The sequence below is a fragment of the Aureobasidium subglaciale genome, assembly GCF_000721755.1.
Source record: "Aureobasidium subglaciale EXF-2481 unplaced genomic scaffold scaffold_24, whole genome shotgun sequence".
Classification (NCBI taxonomy): domain Eukaryota; kingdom Fungi; phylum Ascomycota; class Dothideomycetes; order Dothideales; family Saccotheciaceae; genus Aureobasidium; species Aureobasidium subglaciale.
Window position 1 is genome coordinate 301,476 of NW_013566971.1, and position 17,114 is coordinate 318,589.

Consider the following 17,114-nt stretch of genomic DNA (forward strand, 5'->3'; position numbering starts at 1 on the left):
GTTGAGGATGCTGACGCTTGGGGCCATTTCGGCTTGTCGGGACAGACGACCGTCGCCGTGTAACCATGGATTGGCGGATCTATGGTACTGATCAAGACTTCCATGACATGCACTCAACAAGATAATCCAAGGGATGTTTGTGTATATAGAAAGTGAAGTAGGCGGAGAGAAAATCGCACGGTGAAGAAGGCGCGCGTGTCAAGCTGTGGTGGCGCATGGCCGCCTTCTTGTCGCTTCTTGGCGCGCGTTTCGTTTCTTCGCATCTCGTTCACGCCGTGCTGCTACTATCTAATATCACCTATTCATACCCTTTCCATCGCAGGCGTATCGCAAAATATCTCCGCTTCGCGATTAGTCCAAAACGTCCGCTTCATCTCCTCGCGATTGCCTGCCTTGTCTGACCCATAAGCTCAGAAGGATCATGATGGAACCTTGGCCACTCTCGGAGTTTCTTGCTGCTGCCTCTGAGGTCTGGCGGCCGCCGCCATGACTATGTATGCTACTACATGATGAACAGTAGGAAGCCTTCTCGCGACATACGTGCCTCGATATTGTCGCCTCAACGCGTACTCTTTCCCTCTCAAACTTTGCAGCACAATCATGCACGACAAGCTTGTCTATCTTTTTGGCTCCCAAGCCCTCTCTCTGACCCACGACGATGCTGCCAGACTACGTATTACCATCAAGAACACTCCCAGCTTGCAATGGCTGGAGCAAGCTGTGACCGAATTGTCATCCGTCGTAGAGGACTTCTCGAGCAACGCAGCCGCCTTTATACCGCCCAAGGTATCGGCCAATGTGCAGCTTCTACGACAATTCTTCGCATCCGATATGCCTGCAGCCGAACTTCCGTCTTCCCTTCCAAACGTCTTGCTCACTCCTTTGGTCGTCATGGGACATTTGATAGAGTACACACTTCTGACCCACTCGACATCAGCTTTCGACGATTCATTAAGCCAAGTCTTTGGGCTCTGCACGGGCATGCTTGCTTCTTTTGCTATCGCTTCAAGTAGAGATTGGACCAGCCTTGCAAACTATGGAGCGGTCGCTCTTCGTCTTGCTGTCCTCATTGGCGCTATCGTAGATGCCTCAGAGGATGACGCGGCTGCTGGGCCCTCGAGATCCTTCGCGGCAGCGTGGGCCGGAAGCATGGGGAGGGAAGACATTCTACAGATTATTTCCACTGTGCCTGATGTAAGTCATACCCAGTCTCAATACTCGTTCGTAGACGACTGCTAAGACTGCCAATAGGCATATATGGCGGTCACATACGACGACTGTCGCGCGACAATCACCACGTCGTCCGCTCATGCAGCAGAAGTTCAGGACAAAATGCAAGCCGCGAGTGTTACCGTGACGGAGCTAGGCTTCCACGGGCGCTTTCACTGGACAGAACACGCCAAATCGCAACATTCTTTGCTGGCTTTTTGCCAAGACCGACCCAAGTACCACTTCGCTGATCTTGAGAATCTGACCTCAGGTACTCGATCCAACCAGCGAGGTCCTATCTTGGAATCGCAACGTCTGCACGAGGTCGCGATTCAATCGTTGCTGACTCTGCAACCGCAATGGTCCGATGTTCTCTCGGAAGCTATCGACTCCATCACGCCCGGCGTGGACTACTCGATGTTCATGTTTGGCTCAGAACGCTGTGTACCTCCCAGTTTGATTCCACGAGTGCGAAAGTTTTTGAAACAGACTGTCGGTGTGATCAGTCAGACAGAAGCCTTGCTCCCGGCTCAGCACCATCAGATCCCTGACAAGCATGATGATATTGCCATCATTGGCATGTCTTGCAAGGTGTCTGGAGCCGAAGATCTCGAGGAATTTTGGGAGCTCCTTTGCAAAGGCGAATCGAGACATCGCGAAGTCAACTCTGATCGTTTTGACTTTGAGAGCCCCTTTCGTACACAAGATAGCAAACGCAAGTGGTTTGGCAACTTGATTGACGATTACGATGCCTTCGACCACAAGTTCTTCAAGAAGAGCCCTCGCGAAGCCAGCTCGACTGATCCCCAACAGAGGTGAGAACAGCTACGTGCGTTCGGACGTGATATCGTGTGCTGACAAGTTTCAGACAGTTGTTGCAGTCTGCCTACCAAGCCATTCAACAGTCTGGTTACTTCCGCAAACAGGACCCCGATCGACATGTAGGCTGTTACATTGGTGTCTGCTCTGTGGACTACGAAAATAACATCGCCTGTCATCAGCCAAATGCATATTCCTCCATCGGCAATTTGAGGGGTTTCATTGCAGGCAAAGTCAGTCATTACTTCGGTTGGACGGGACCTGGCTTGACGATCGATACCGCTTGTTCCTCCTCGGCAGTCGCCATCCATCAAGCCTGCCAGGCCATCCTTACCGGGGAATGCAACACTGCACTTGCCGGTGGTACACACGTCATGACTAGCTCCCTCTGGTTCCAAAATCTTGCTGGCGCTTCCTTCCTCAGCCCTACTGGATCTTGCAAACCATTCGATGCTGCTGCCGACGGGTACTGTCGAGGCGAGGGTGTAGCTACTGTTGTTCTCAAACGATTGTCCGCCGCAATCGCTGATGGAGACACTGTGTTCGCCACAATTGCAGGCACTGCTGTTCAGCAGAATGAGAATCGCACACCGATCTTCGTTCCCAATTCTCCCTCTCTTTCGGATCTTTTCCGCAGGGTCACAGATCGAGCTCAACTCCAGCCAGAGCAAATCACTGTTGTGGAGGCTCACGGAACCGGAACTCCGGTCGGTGATCCTGTCGAGTACAATAGCGTTCGCGAGGTTCTCGGTGGTGATAAGAGGACCTCGAACATTGCACTCAGCTCAGTCAAAGGGCTGATCGGCCATCTCGAATGCACATCAGGTGTCGTTTCTCTCATCAAGATTGTCATGATGATGCTCAAGGGCTCCATCCCTCCTCAGGCGAGCTTCAAGAACATCAATCCAGCAATCAAGAGCTCGCCCAGCGATCACATCACTATTCCTACAAGCCTACTGCCATGGTCGACTGCACGCAAAGCAGCTCTGATCAACAACTACGGAGCATCTGGGTCTAATGCTTCGATCGTGGTCAAGGAATTTAGCATCAAGCAGAATCGCCTGGCAACCAGTTCTCAACAGAAACACATCTTCTGTTTCTCGGCACTAGACCGCAATAGTCTCTCCAGATATATCCAGCGATTCCGTACGCTTCTTGTCTCGAAAGGTCCGAAGACACCCAATTTATTGGAGGACATCTCCTTCAACCTGCTTCGCGAGTTCAATCCGACACTCCCCGAGCGCTTCATCCTTACAGCTAGCTCCATTTCTAGCCTTGATGATCGGCTGCGAAAATTTGAACACGAGATGTCTCGCGATGAGACAGTCCTTGCGTCGAAACCTGTGATTCTCTGTTTCGGAGGACAGAGTTCTACGTTCGTGGGTTTGGACCAGAACATTTACCAACAAAGTAGCTTGCTGCAGAAGCACCTCAAGATCTGTGACTCGGCTTGCAACTCGTTGGGTGTGGGCTCTGTATTTCCCTACATCTTTCAGCGCAGCAGTCTCGATGACTTGACAAAGCTGCATTGTCTCCTTTTCTCTCTTCAGTACTCCTGCGTTCAAGCCTGGATTGATTGTGGAGTCGTTCCTGCCGCCATGGTCGGACACAGTTTTGGCGAGCTTACTGCTCTCTGCGCGTCTGGTTCTCTCAGCCTCGAACATTGCTTGAAAGCCATCATCGGCCGTGCAAAAATCATTGAGAGTTCTTGGGGCTCTGACACTGGTGCTATGATGGCGGTTGAGGGTGATCTGAACCAGGTCGAAGAACTCTTGCGCCAGAGCAATCCTCTTGGAAGCTCGGATCAGTCTGCAAACATTGCTTGCTTCAACGGTCTTCGCCAGTTCACAGTGGCTGGTTCTCAAAAGGCTATTGATAGCATTTCAAATGTCTTGTCGACTTCTCTAGAGTTTGGTAACTTGCGTACAAAGCGGCTGAACGTCACTCACGCCTACCATAGCATGCTTACCTCCCCACTGATGGATGCAGTAGAGCAGGCAGCAGAAGACGTTAGGTTCATGCAACCACAAATTCAGCTGGAAAGAACAACTGAGAGTCATTCAACCTCAGCCTTGACTCCGCTTTTCTTCGCAGAACACATGCGCAACCCCGTATACTTCAGTCATGCTGTCCAGCGCTTGGCGCACCAGTATCCCAATGCTGTGTGGTTAGAAGCCGGATCATCTTCTTCGGTGACTCTTCTTGCAAAGCGCTCAATGACAAACATTAGTGGCCACACTTTCGTCGAATTGAACATAACAAACGACAAGGCTCTGGACAATCTAGCGGAGACGACTGCAGCCCTTCTAAAAGCCGGAGTCTCTACAACGTTCTGGCTTCATCATTCTTTGCAATCGCGGAATTACGCTCCACTCATACTTCCGCCTTATCAATTTGAGAAGTCACGCCATTGGATGGAGCAGAAGAAGATGCCTACTTTGTTGGCCTCCGGAACGTCGAACCAACCGGTCTCACAGCAAGGGCCCGAAATGCTGTTGAACCTTGTAAAGATAGACAAAGGAGGTCTCACTGCACGTTTCGGCATCAACACAGGTCACACTGCTTATGAACAGCTGCTCTCAGGTCACAAGATTGCTCACACTGCACCCATCTGTCCCGCCACCGCCCAGCTCGACTTCGCGCTCGAGTCAGTAAAGACGATGATTCCAGAGATTCCTGCAGCACAGTTCTTCCCTGAGCTTCAAGACGTTCGGAATCTTTCACCAGTCTACCGAGACACATCTCGCGTGTTATGGCTTGATCTTGAGGGCAAGCCTGATAAGAAGACTTGGTCGTTCAAGATCACAAGTACAAGTGCCAACCATTCTGATTCGACCACCCATACAGCAGGGCGAGTCATTCTTCTTGATGCTCAAGACAAAGCCACCAGATTGAGCTTTTCACGATACGAGAGGTTGAGAATGCATGAGAGATGCCTGAGCATTTTGAATGATTCGAACTCGGATGAAGTCATCCAGGGACGCAACATCTACAGAGCCTTCTCTGATGTCGTTGATTACGGTCCACAGTTCCGAGGGCTGCAGAAGCTGGTCGGCAGACAAGACGAGTCTGCTGGTAGAATCTCTCAAGCATATGATGCCAGGACATGGCTCGATCCTCTCCTGTCGGACGTCTTCTGCCAAGTGGCGGGCATCTTCGTTAATTGTATGTCTGACCGAGGCCCTGAGGACATGTATCTTGCTTGCGAGATTGAAAATTGGATGCGTTCGGCTGATTTGCAGGTGGGTTCTGCTCGACCGCCATTTTACAATGTCTTGGCAACGCATCACAGGACCTCATCTGATGCTGTCACTTCGGACGTCTTTGTCTTCGACGGCGTCACAGGAGGACTCGTTGAGATTGTTCTTGGTTTGAAGTACCGCAGCGTGAAGAAGGCTTCAATGCAGCGCATCCTTGCCAGAATGACTCCAGAACTTGGACATGGTGCAAGCGTCCTTCCAGTCGCTCAACCTCAAGTTCAGAAGGCCGTGCCTGCCTCCACTCAGCACTTATCGCAACGACCAAAACTTCCGAAAGCACCAAAGGCTTCAACTCAGGCTTCACTTGTCCTAGACCAGATCCGATCAGTTCTAGCTTCATTCCTTGGCCTCCAGCCTCAGGAGATCCTCGCAAGCAGTGACCTGGCTGATCTCGGTGTTGATTCGCTCATGGCTATGGAGATGATCTCTGAACTGGAAAGAACTCTGAAATGCGATCTGCCTCTGGACGAAGTCGCTAACGTCACCACTGTCTCCTCTCTCGTTAAATGTGTATCTTCATCGCTGCCTGGAGGAAGTGATGATTCAGACACTTCCATGTCAGACACATCTTCCGACACAGACAGCTCAGACTCTTTACCTACCACAGCTGCAACAACACCGGAAGAAAGATGTATCGACAGCACATCTCATCTTGCGGAGTTCTTGGGCCTGGACGTGGGCGCAATCAAACCAAGCACAGTCCTCCGTGACCTTGGTGTCGACTCTCTCCTCGCGATAGAGTTACGGGCTGACCTTGCTTCGGCCTTTGATGTTCATCTGTCCATGGACCTGTGTGTCGAAGATTTGACAATCGATGAATTGAATCGAGCGCTTGGCGCTCCCGCTTGGAGCTCGAGCGATTCAGTTGCACACGCATCACAAACTCAACCTCCTATCGTGTCCACCACCTCTGCAGATAAGCCAGTCATGGAAGCAGGACCCAGGTCGAAAATTCCAGAAGATGTTGCACTTAGCTTGCCGGGCGAACTTGTACGTGCAGCTTTTGCTCAAACGAAAAAAGCAACCGACGATCAGTACATCACTTTCGGCTGTCAGGACTACAGCGAGACAACTCTACCGCTGAAAACGGAGCTTTGCATTGCGCTGATCGTAGAGGCTTTGGAACAGCTCGGCTGTCATATTCGTACGGCTCGAGAGAGCACATCATTACCTTGGGTAAACTGTCGCGAAGATCAGAAACATCTGCGAGACTACCTCTACCATGCACTTTCCAAAGAGGCAGGCCTCCTCGTCATCGAAAACGGGAAAGTGCTGCGTACCGCAGAAGTGCTCAGCCCAGACGATAGTCAGCGAATAATGGCACGAGCTGTGCAGGTTTCGCCGCTCGAAAAGGGTGCTTTTGATCTGATTTACCATGCTGGTTCAAACCTTGCGGCAGTCTTGTCTGGCAAAACCGACGGTATCAAGCTCATCTTCGGTAACGCTAGAGGTAGGGAATTGGTGTCGTCGCTCTATGGCGAGTGGCCCATCAACCGCCTCATGTATCACCAAATCGAAAACTTCCTCTCGAGATTGTCAGAGGGCGTCTCTCCCGGTGATGGAGTCCTTCGGGTTCTCGAGATGGGTGCCGGGACTGGCGGCACAAGTCAGTGGCTGATCCCGTTGCTGGCTTCTTTGCCCATGCGTGTCGAATACACATTCACCGACCTAGCGCCATCCTTCGTGGCTGCGGCCCGCGGGCGTTTCAGCCAATACGACTTTATCAAGTACCGCACTCACGATATAGAGCATGGTGCGCCTGAGGATCTACGGAACAGTCAACACATTGTGATTGCAAGCAATGCCATACATGCGACACATGACATTACCAAGTCGGCATCTCATGTCAAGGAGTTTCTACGCTCTGACGGACTGCTGTTGATGATTGAGATGACCACGCCACTGCTATGGGTCGATGTCATCTTCGGCCTCTTCGAAGGTTGGTGGTTGTTCGATGATGGACGTTCGCATGCAGTCACCAATGAAGCTGACTGGAGACGTCATCTCCTCGCGGCGGGTTATGGTTCAGTGGACTGGACAGATGGCAAACGACCCGAGAACAAACTCGAGAAGCTCATCATTGCCAAAGTCATGCCTCCCGCGAACTCTCCTGCAGATGCCGTAGCGCCCGACGATACTGCATTGACAGGTCCGCCCACTTTCGAGGCAAGAGCAGCGGCTATCGAGCACTACGTCCAACGCATGTCCCAAAAGTTCAGTCGCCCATCTCCGGCTCTGTCACAAGCGAGCAAGAAACCTTCGGGGACTTGTGTGTTGATCACCGGTGCATCAGGAAGTCTCGGAGCACATCTCGTGTCCAACCTGGCTGAGAGGGACGATATAAAATCCGTCATTTGTCTCAATCGGCCCCATGGCGGCGATCCTCAAACGCATCAGCTGAAGTCCCTGATCTCCCGAGGCATTCTCCTTTCTGCCAAAGGCTTGACCAAGCTTCAGACTTTCGAAGGGGACATGACACAACCAATGCTCGGCCTTCCACGCGAAACTTACCAGCGTCTACTCGAGAGCGTGACTTGTATCGTCCACAACGCATGGACGATGAGCGCCAAACGCCCGATTGCAGGATTCGAAGCACAATTCGAAATCATGGGTAACTTACTCCGCATGGCTAGCGAGATTGCCGGCTTGAGACCTCGCGACTGCAAGACACGATTCGTGTTTGTGTCGTCCATTGCGGTGGTCGGTCATTATCCCATCTGGAAGGACACGCCTCAAGTTCCGGAGGAGCGTGTTGCGATAGAGGCCGTGCTGCCCAATGGATATGGCGATGCGAAGTGGGCCTGCGAATTGGTTCTCGACCGCACTCTGCAAAAGGCAAGTCCAACACTTACATGCTTCGTTTGTCTCGATCACTGCTAACAAACCTTCGCATGTAGTATCCCGATCAGTTCGCTACATCCAGCATCCGTGTCGGCCAAATCGCCGGCTCCCGCAAAAGCGGATACTGGAATCCAATGGAACACACCTCGTTCCTGTGGAAGTCATCGCAGATGCTAAACGCCATCCCCAACCTGCAAGGCCTGCTCTCCTGGACGCCCGTCGACGACGTCGCAGGCACGGTAGGAGATTTATCAGAACTCACCACCTCACCGCACGCAATCTACAACATCGACAACCCAATCCGCCAACAATGGACAGACATGATACCCGTCCTCGCCACCGCCCTCGGTATCCCCCAAGCCAACATCATTCCCTTTGAGGACTGGGTGTCTCTGGTGCGCGAAAGCGAAAAAGACGGCAAGACGGCGGCGGTGAATCCGGCGAGTATGTTGTTGGAGTTTTTGGAGGATAACTTTTTGCGCATGTCGTGTGGAGGGTTGCTTTTGGGGACTGAGAGGGCGAGGGAGCATTCAGAGACGTTGAGGAATGTGGGACCGGTGAGTGAGGAGGTTGCGAGGAGGTTTGTGCAGGCGTGGAAGGACATGCGGTTTTTGTCATGAGGGAGGTTGGTCTTCTTTGGTGTTGGCGTGGTGAGGGTATGCGGGCGTTTCGGGGGGGGGGGGGTGGTGGTGGTGTTTTGGTTTCTGAGATCGATGGTGTGTTTCTCTTGTAGCTCGCTGTGTTGACGCGTGTTTTGAATCAAAGACTTCGCTCTTCTCTCATCTTCTCTCCTTTCATCTTGTCTTCCCTCCATCTTTTGGTCTTGATTTTGTCGCGAGGGCGCTACTGTAGGGCTTCGAGGAGCATCATGTAGACGTTTTCCGGCGGGGTTAGGAGCGAATGATCCTACACACGTAATAACTCTCTCAAGACCCGAGTCGAGACGACCACTGCAGTCATGACACTCTTTACAGCCTTTGATTGCAACAGTATGCAGGTCCCCTCCACACGGGCATTACATCCATCGGGCCCAAACTTGGAAGTCCACGCGGCGCAACCTGTCGCTCAGACAGCCGCAGCATCGCAATGGTCGTCTCGATCACACGCGTGTCAAATAGGTAGGTATACTTTGAAACACGCGTCACAAGATAGGTATACGACGTAGGAACTATGACGCGTCGACCTTCACCGTCAGTTGTGTTTCAGAGCGCCCCGGGGAGGGGACCAAGCAAACAGTGCAAACGGCGTCGGATGCGCGAAAAACACGTGCGATGCTTGGTTTTGGTGTTGTAGTTCGGGTTTTGGGTTAGGTTTGTATTGGAGCTGGGAGTTTGGATTGGAGAATGTTATTTGAGGTCAGAAGGCTCAAGAAGTGGTTCAATTGGTGGTGTTTTGTTGATCTTGGGTTGGGTTAGTCTTGTGGTAGAAAGACAAGTACGAGTCACATGGTTTCGTGATGGAATTCTTGGAGATGGGGTTGACATTTTGGTTCTTATGCTATAGACCCGCGAATCTGTGATATATTCTTCTGAAATCACAAAGTCTATCATAGAAATCTTTACCCGAAGTTCTTAAAAACTCGTTATCCTAGTTTATATGTTGCTGGATGCCAAAACATGGTTGTTGTCTCGCCGAAATCGTTGCTGCGTGGAGCACCCTGTTTCTCGAGATGCAGGAGTCGAGCATTGACGACTTTTGGCCGCTCGGGGAAGACAATCTGGCCACTCCGCATCAAGCTGCTCCCCATGACACGAAACACCTCACTGATCTACGCTGACAATCACCAACACTAAGAGGCTTATACAGGTGCATCGTAGCCTTGACTTGCCAAACTGGATCCGCATATCTTCGAGGAAAAATTGCCGCAACAAAAGCCAATCATAGCAAACAAGATGTTCTCGAGATGATGGAAACCACCCATGCGATGCTTTGTGTCTCACCCGCCCCTCATCCCATGCAGGATCGGTGTACTTCCACGCGACATGGTGCTTATCAAAGGGGCCTTGATCGCCAGCAACGATTGCCAAAATTGGCAGTATTCCGCGAGGCATGTTTTTCTAGCATCTTGAGCACCTTTATCTTGATCTTGATCGTCCTATAGACTTGTGAAATAAGGCAGCTATGCAAAAAACATGCTTTGAAGGGTTTCGATTGGCTAAGGCAATTAAGCGCTGGGCAAAGAAGAGGATCTCGAGGAATCAAGCTATCTAAGCTCTCGGAGTTTCTACTTTTGGGGCCTTGTTTTTTTGGCGTGTTCTCCTGTGCCTTTGGGGCTTGTTGCTTGGCGGTGGAGTGTATCGTACTTATCTGGTGACTTGCAGATGGAAGAGGCGTGGGATCTAGATGCGCTGGTGAGTATGCAGGCGTCAGTTGCCTTATTCAGCTCAGTGCTTGCGAGGGCTAGTAAGCTTTATAGATTGATTAATTGATTGTGGTGAAACTGCATGAGCGCAGATGCTGGTAACATACAGATTCGGGGAATGGCCTGGATTGAGGATAGCGCCATGCAAGGACGCGGTTGCGATAGACACGCGCGAAACTGGGATGCATCATACCAAGAATTGATGGCGCGTTCCGCTTCAGAAACAACGTCAAGCTTTCACAGACGTCTCCCAGAAGGATGATGCCTCAAGTGGTGAACTCTAGCAACGGGTGGTGGCAGTCTTGCTTAATCTTGTTTGCATGACACGCTCGTCCAAGCTTTTGCACCACTCCTTGTAACGACCAAGCATTGGACCCACGTGAACTGCAACCGAAGTCAAGCAACTCTGCTGCTTGTCACGAAAAAAAGAATCGTCGCATCATAGGGTCTATGCGAACGTAAAATTCGGAGTCTGACACCGGTTCGCTCGAATATTGTACGGCACCAGGCACCACAGACTTTAGGATTCGAACGCAGGAACAAACCCCCTCCAAGGAGCGGGGGTCCCCTGAGCACGACTACTCCTCGGAGTTGCGACTGTCAGGAACTTATAGCCATTAAGCATACATGACTCGTGAGAACGAATGGGACGAGCTGCTTGCGCACACTCCGCTTCGACCACGCGATTCGCTGTCACGCTGCGAATGTTGATGTCTCAGGACAATGTGGGGGCCGCCATGGATGCTGAAGCTTTTGTCGGATTATTGCACCTGGCAGCGTCTACAGATCATAAGAGGGCGTTGATCGCTCTCCGTGTATTCGACTAGTGGTGGACGCAGCGGAGCGTTTACCCGACAAGTTTCAAAGGCTTTTTCTCTTTTGAGAGTAGCAGAGGATTTGTGCCTGATCCTTAGAATTGCATGTTTGTGGAATACGGTCACCTTGATGGTTTGGTGATTGCCTGGTCTCGGAGCATCTAATTGTCCAGAGGGAAGCTTTGACCTGACAGGTCGGCTAGAAAGTTGTTGGTGGTCGTGCATGTACCGGCTGAGGATGCAGAGGCAGATGGCGAGGTGCGAGGTAATTACGAATGGCGCAGGCTCTGTTTATACTATTGTATACGAGGCTGAGGAGGAAGCAGGCTAAGCAGCCTTTGCGGCCTTACTCGAAATGGGCCTTTCCACGAAGTCCAAGCCCAAGCCCGTGCACCACCGAGCCCCGCACCAAAGACAGCTCGAATCCTCCTATCGAACAGCAGCCACCGTGAGTCTGTGATTGTTATACCGCTTGTCGAGTGAGATGGCAGTATGTCAGCCCTCGACCTGAGCTCTCGACCTGAACAAGTATGAGCTGTTCATGCAAAGTGTGTCTTCCCTGCCCGAACCCAGGCGGATCGATGACCGGAATCACAACCAAAGTCATCTGCCGAAAACCCAGATGGGCTGGAGGATTCGTGGCCATGACCAGTCGGTAAACGATCAGCATGCCTATCTAGCGGGTTGTGTCTCAACAAGATCGGATTACTGGATGCAGGCTGGCAAGGGCTGCAGATGGTTTGCAGGCACAAACGATTGAGACCAAGCGTGTCGGTTGCAGTTGCCAAGGCGCCTTGTGCTGCAACGTCGTTGCTTCGTTCAGCCACTGCCCTCTGCAGCCATCGGCCATGGCCCGTTCCTTCCATCCACGTTTGGCCATGTTGAGGGTCCACGCGGCGGGTGCTACCGCTGCTGCTCTCTTCGCTGACCGGCATCGAATCCTTCAGCTTACACACTCCAAATCTAACCAACATGGACTAAAGCTTGACGTTTGTCGAGGACATAGTCGAAGGATTCCCCCAGGCAAGACTGCAGATATAACTGCAGCACCATGGCCGCCTGTGTGACCGGAGTATCAGTTCGACAGAAGAACGCATTGTTACACATACATCATGAAGACCAGCAAAGATACCCCTCGGACATCATCTACCCCTTCCGGCCGTACACGCCAACAGCCCGGCCTAGCCTGTGACGAGTGCCGTGCTCGCAAGCTTCGCTGTGACAGGCAACGCCCGACTTGTACCTTGTGCGAAAGCATCGGAGTCGAATGCGTCAGAGCCAGCACAAGTCTACCCCGCGGTCCCAAAAAGGGCCATATGCGCATACTACAATCGAAGATCAGTACGCTTGCTCCCGAATATCAAGCCAAGCTGCGCATGCTTAACTCGATGCACAGATGACTTGGAACGCCGCCTCAGCGAAACAGAAATAGTTTGCACTCAACCTGCCCTATCTGCATCCGACCCATCCATCGAACACACAATGGCAGATGTCTGCGAGGCTCCTCTGGAACCCATCACAACAACACAATGTTTTATTTCTGATACTCGAGAACAAGGTCTGATGGCTTTGGACCAACATCTGCCACCGGAACTCGATGTTGGCATCGACCACTTTATGCTGCAAACACCATCAGACGTGCCAGAGCCAGCCTATGGAATGCTGACAGCTTCGACAATCAATACGTGCGACTCGGGTATTGATCTGAGCTGTGCCCCGTCTCAGCCATTCGATACCTCGACCTTCATGACGACACACATGCAGGCTGATTTGTAGGTCTCTTCCAAACCCCTTTCCAGCGCTCCCACTGACGTTTCTGCAAACGAAGAGATCAGATGTACTTTGATCGTGTCCATGTGTTCATGCCTATGCTCCACCACAAACGATACATTGTACGATCGAGGTCGCACACATTAATCGACCAACCATTCGACTGTCTTCGCAAAGCCGTCTGGATGATGGCAGCTTCGGTCTGCCAACCACAGAACATCCAGGACATGCTCTACATACAAGCCAAAACAACGCTAGAAGTTTTGGAATTGAACTCGTACGAAGATCTCGAGCACCTCGAAGAAGCCCAAGCCTGGATCCTCGTCGCCATGTATGAGATGAAGCGTGTCAGTTTTCGCAAAGGATGGATTAGTGCTGGTCGCGCCATCCGATTAGTGCTTCTTATGAAACTTCACGAACTCGATATGCCACGCGGCCCGTTCGAACAAGAAATCTTTGCCGACGCGCAACAAAACGAAAATACATGGATTGTGACCGAAGAAAGAAGACGAACCGTGACCGAAGAAAGAAGACGAACTTTCTGGATGGTCTACTGCTTAGATCGATTGATCAATCTGCTGAATCAAGTGCCTTTCACGATAAGTGAACAATCTGTAAGTCTGACCGAGTCATAATACACTAGTGGAATGGATACTGAGCAGGGACAATAGATCTTGACAAGGCTTCCTGCATCGGAAGAAGACTTTCAATCAGGTCGTCCAGCTGATACAGCCTTCCTTCTTGAGATTCTACGAGGCACCGACAAGCAAAAACTGTCGGCTTTCAATAATCTACTCATCCAGGTAACCCTCTGGGGTAGAGGGCTTTTGCACCAACACCGACGACTAGTCGATGACTTCTACGGCAATGAGAGCACAGAACCCGACTTTTATCACCGTCTCCAATGGCTCGACGGTATCATTGCTCAAAGTGAACACATCATGACTGCCCACGATGCACATGATAGTGATGGCCTGGACTCTATGCTACTCTTCACGAACATGGTAGCGCGATCCATGTTGATCTCGCTTTGCAGAAAGACCGGCAACAATCACCGTAGAGACACCTTTACCAACATTGGCAGCAGCAATGTGGTGAAGGGCTACGAGACTGGTACTTGGAAAGCCATCACTGAGATGCTAAAGTTCTCTGACGGCCTTCACCACTACGGTCAATCCAATGTATGTGATGCTGAGCTAACCATCTCATACGCACTTTGCTGACTGTGTTTCAAGATACATCCCTTTGCCGCAATTCCTCTGTACTTTTGCGCAGACCTATTACGAACAGCAAGTAGCGACGACGCTCTACAATCAATGCAGCATCAACAAGTCATGCTTTCCTTGCAAGAGCTGGCTTTGTCCAATGTGGTTGCACAAAGTTGTGTGAAAAGGCTAGACACAAGTAGGTCATGGGCGGATCTCACAAAATAGACGCTATAGAGGAGCAGTCCACTTGCTATGGTTTTCGTACATGAGAAACCAAGGTTGCGGGTACAATAAATCTGGTTCCAGGCTATAATGATTTATAATCGCTTCCAAGCAGTATCACTCGTCAAGAAGCTGTCTTTATACTTGTCCCGCATCCTGATGGCTCTCGGCAACACGGATTGTATGGAACCTTGCGTGTCATCAACTATCTGGTAGACGCAACTCCGCTGAGTAACAATAGATAATCAATGGTGATAGCATGACACTCCAATCTGAAGCTACTTGACTTTCCGAACTGTCCCACAAATTGGTGCTCCCGGCCAGATCTGCTTACCCATGCCGTGCTGCACAACCACAATTCGATTTCGGACAATATAAAGTCCTAGACCAGTAATCCCCAGTCCACAGACAAGCCTCCGCGACAGAAACTCCGGGGTGCAAACCTCGACTTGTTCTCACTCCCTGCTCACCATCAACCACAAGCAGACTTCGTACACAAACTGTGCAAGCAATACACTGAGTACACACGGCAACGAGTAAACCGATATGACGAACAATAGCTCAGACCCAGAGCCCGAGAGCCGCGAGACGGTCGTGCAGCTCCATCACATTCACGACGAGAATGAGATAAAAAGCGATGCTCGAGTGTCTTCGTCGTTGCAAGCGAAAGAGTTGCCGTCTTCTGCTGATAGCGAGAGTCAGGACGAGAAGGGGATTGAGCGGTCTCAAGTCGAGACCGCAAACACGAACGAAATGAGTGGTTTGTCCTTGGGCCTTGTCATCGCTTCTTTGCTCAGTGCAGTGTTTTGCGTAGCTTTGGACAACACGAGTATGTTTGGTCCTTCCCCCTCTTCCAACACACCGACAGCACAGTTGACGCTCTCACACAGTTTTGGCCACTGCGATACCAAAAATCACTGATGCTTTCCATACAATTGACGATGTTGGGTGGTATGGCGCTGGCTACTTTTTGACCACTTGCAGTAAATCCAAACCATCGTCTATCTCATGCTCCTGAAGATTCTCAGATCTGACTTGTTGCCCGGCAGGTTTCCAGCTCTTGTACGCAAAGCTCTACACAATGATCAGTACCAAGACACTGTTCCTCATCGCACTGGCCCTTTTCGAATTGGGCTCGTTGGTCTGTGGAGTCTCGCCAACTTCCACTGCTTTAGTCGTCGGTAGGGCGATTGCTGGGCTCGGAGCAGCGGGCATCTTTACGGGTGCCTCGACTGCGGTAGCTCAAGTCGCTCCGAAGAATATGAAGCCTGCGATCATGGGGATGGTTGGTGCGCTTTTTGGGCTTTGTTCTGTTATAGGGCCGTTGATTGGCGGCGCTTTCACAGATCATGTTAGTTGGAGGTGGTGTTTCTACATCAATCGTATGTTCCTATTGATACTGCTTGCTGGGGATTTACCAAAACTGATAGATTATCAGTACCCATTGGCGCATTCAGCGCTGCTGGAACCGTGTTCTTTCTGAAGTTCGACCAGAAGTTTGAGAACCAAGATCTCAGTCTCCGCGAACGCATCTCTCGCATCAATCCCTTGGGTAACTTGCTATTCGTTGGAACGGTCGTATGTCTACTAATTGCAGTCCAATGGGGAGGCACAACCTACCCCTGGTCAAACGGGAGAATTATCGCACTGCTGATCGTCTTTGGCATCCTCGCCATTGCATTCTGCATCAACGAGTGGAGAAGCAAGGAACGAGCAACAATCCCACCACACATCGCCAAACAACGCACACTAATCTTCTCATGCATCTACGCCTTCTTCATCAGTTCGACGGTTTTCGTCACCTTGTACTTCCTACCCATCTGGTTCCAAGCCGTCCAAGGCGTCACGCCCGTCATGTCTGCCGTCCACACTCTCCCACTCATCCTATCCCAATTCCTCGCTACCTTTGTCGCTGCTTTGGGAACAATGCGTTTGGGATACTACATGCCCTTCATCGTTGCCTCTGTCATTTTCCTCTCTGTCGGCACTGCCCTCATCACCACTTTCCACGTCGACATCCCTCAGGCCCGCTGGATTGGGTATCAAGTGATCCTAGGCCTGGGCATCGGTTTCGGCTTCCAACAACCCAGCGTTGCAGTCCAAACCACTCTGCCCATTGCAGACGTACCCATTGCAGTCTCCACAGTGTTTACTTGCCAATTCCTCGGGGGCACGATTTTCTTGTCTGCGGCTGAGAATGTGTTTACCAGTCGTTTGAGGAGCAATGTGGCTAGATTGGGGATCCCGGGGTTCGATGCGGAGACGGCGGTGCAAGTTGGTATTACGAAGTTGAGGGGTTTGGTGCCGGAAAGGTATTTGGAGGATGTGCTTGTTGCGTATAGTGATGCTGTTACTAGGGCGCTGGAGGTGAGTCTTGTGTTGGGGTGTTTGACTGTATTGGGGGCGTTGGGGATGGAGTGGAAGAACATCAAAGCCAAGCAGTAGTTGCGAGAGTGGACGAAGATTTGGGAGAGAAGATGGGATGGAAGTGCAGACTGCGAGGTGGAAGTTACTTCCTACGATAGAAAGAAAGTTTGATGATTGCAACTAGTTCTGATGTCCTGCTGTTGCAACGTGCTTGAAGATGTAAGGCAGAGATGAAAATCAC

General features: G+C 51.2%; 3 protein-coding genes across 3 annotated transcripts; all 3 read left to right on the forward strand.

Moving 5' to 3' along the window:
* The first annotated feature begins 229 nt into the window (after positions 1-229).
* On the forward strand, positions 230-8,832 carry AUEXF2481DRAFT_111588 (uncharacterized protein). The gene is made up of 4 exons (XM_013485145.1): positions 230-1,194; positions 1,252-2,024; positions 2,078-8,147; positions 8,186-8,832. The coding sequence occupies exons 1-4, from the start codon at positions 601-603 to the stop codon at positions 8,747-8,749; spliced, it is 8,001 nt and encodes a 2,666-aa protein (XP_013340599.1). The 5' UTR covers positions 230-600; the 3' UTR covers positions 8,750-8,832.
* A 3,387-nt stretch (positions 8,833-12,219) lies between these two features.
* Positions 12,220-14,801, forward strand: AUEXF2481DRAFT_43507 (uncharacterized protein). Its single transcript, XM_013485075.1, has 5 exons — positions 12,220-12,647; positions 12,703-13,078; positions 13,135-13,690; positions 13,748-14,257; positions 14,312-14,801. The coding sequence occupies exons 1-5, from the start codon at positions 12,419-12,421 to the stop codon at positions 14,507-14,509; spliced, it is 1,869 nt and encodes a 622-aa protein (XP_013340529.1). The 5' UTR covers positions 12,220-12,418; the 3' UTR covers positions 14,510-14,801.
* A 181-nt stretch (positions 14,802-14,982) lies between these two features.
* AUEXF2481DRAFT_43508 (uncharacterized protein) lies at positions 14,983-17,104 on the forward strand. The gene is made up of 4 exons (XM_013485076.1): positions 14,983-15,335; positions 15,397-15,489; positions 15,556-15,888; positions 15,945-17,104. The coding sequence occupies exons 1-4, from the start codon at positions 15,053-15,055 to the stop codon at positions 16,949-16,951; spliced, it is 1,716 nt and encodes a 571-aa protein (XP_013340530.1). The 5' UTR covers positions 14,983-15,052; the 3' UTR covers positions 16,952-17,104.
* The last annotated feature ends 10 nt before the right edge of the window (positions 17,105-17,114 follow it).

Coding starts and splice junctions, on each gene's coding strand:
- AUEXF2481DRAFT_111588 (XM_013485145.1), top strand. CDS start 601: ATGCACGACAAGCTTGTCTATCTTTTTGGCTCCCAAGCCCTCTCTCTG. Junction 2,025..2,077: donor TCGACTGATCCCCAACAGAG/GTGAGAACAGCT, acceptor GACAAGTTTCAG/ACAGTTGTTGCAGTCTGCCT. Junction 8,148..8,185: donor GTCCAACACTTACATGCTTC/GTTTGTCTCGAT, acceptor CTTCGCATGTAG/TATCCCGATCAGTTCGCTAC.
- AUEXF2481DRAFT_43508 (XM_013485076.1), top strand. CDS start 15,053: ATGACGAACAATAGCTCAGACCCAGAGCCCGAGAGCCGCGAGACGGTC. Junction 15,490..15,555: donor CTACTTTTTGACCACTTGCA/GTAAATCCAAAC, acceptor GTTGCCCGGCAG/GTTTCCAGCTCTTGTACGCA. Junction 15,889..15,944: donor GTGGTGTTTCTACATCAATC/GTATGTTCCTAT, acceptor ATAGATTATCAG/TACCCATTGGCGCATTCAGC.
- AUEXF2481DRAFT_43507 (XM_013485075.1), top strand. CDS start 12,419: ATGAAGACCAGCAAAGATACCCCTCGGACATCATCTACCCCTTCCGGC. Junction 13,691..13,747: donor TCACGATAAGTGAACAATCT/GTAAGTCTGACC, acceptor CAGGGACAATAG/ATCTTGACAAGGCTTCCTGC. Junction 14,258..14,311: donor ACCACTACGGTCAATCCAAT/GTATGTGATGCT, acceptor CTGTGTTTCAAG/ATACATCCCTTTGCCGCAAT.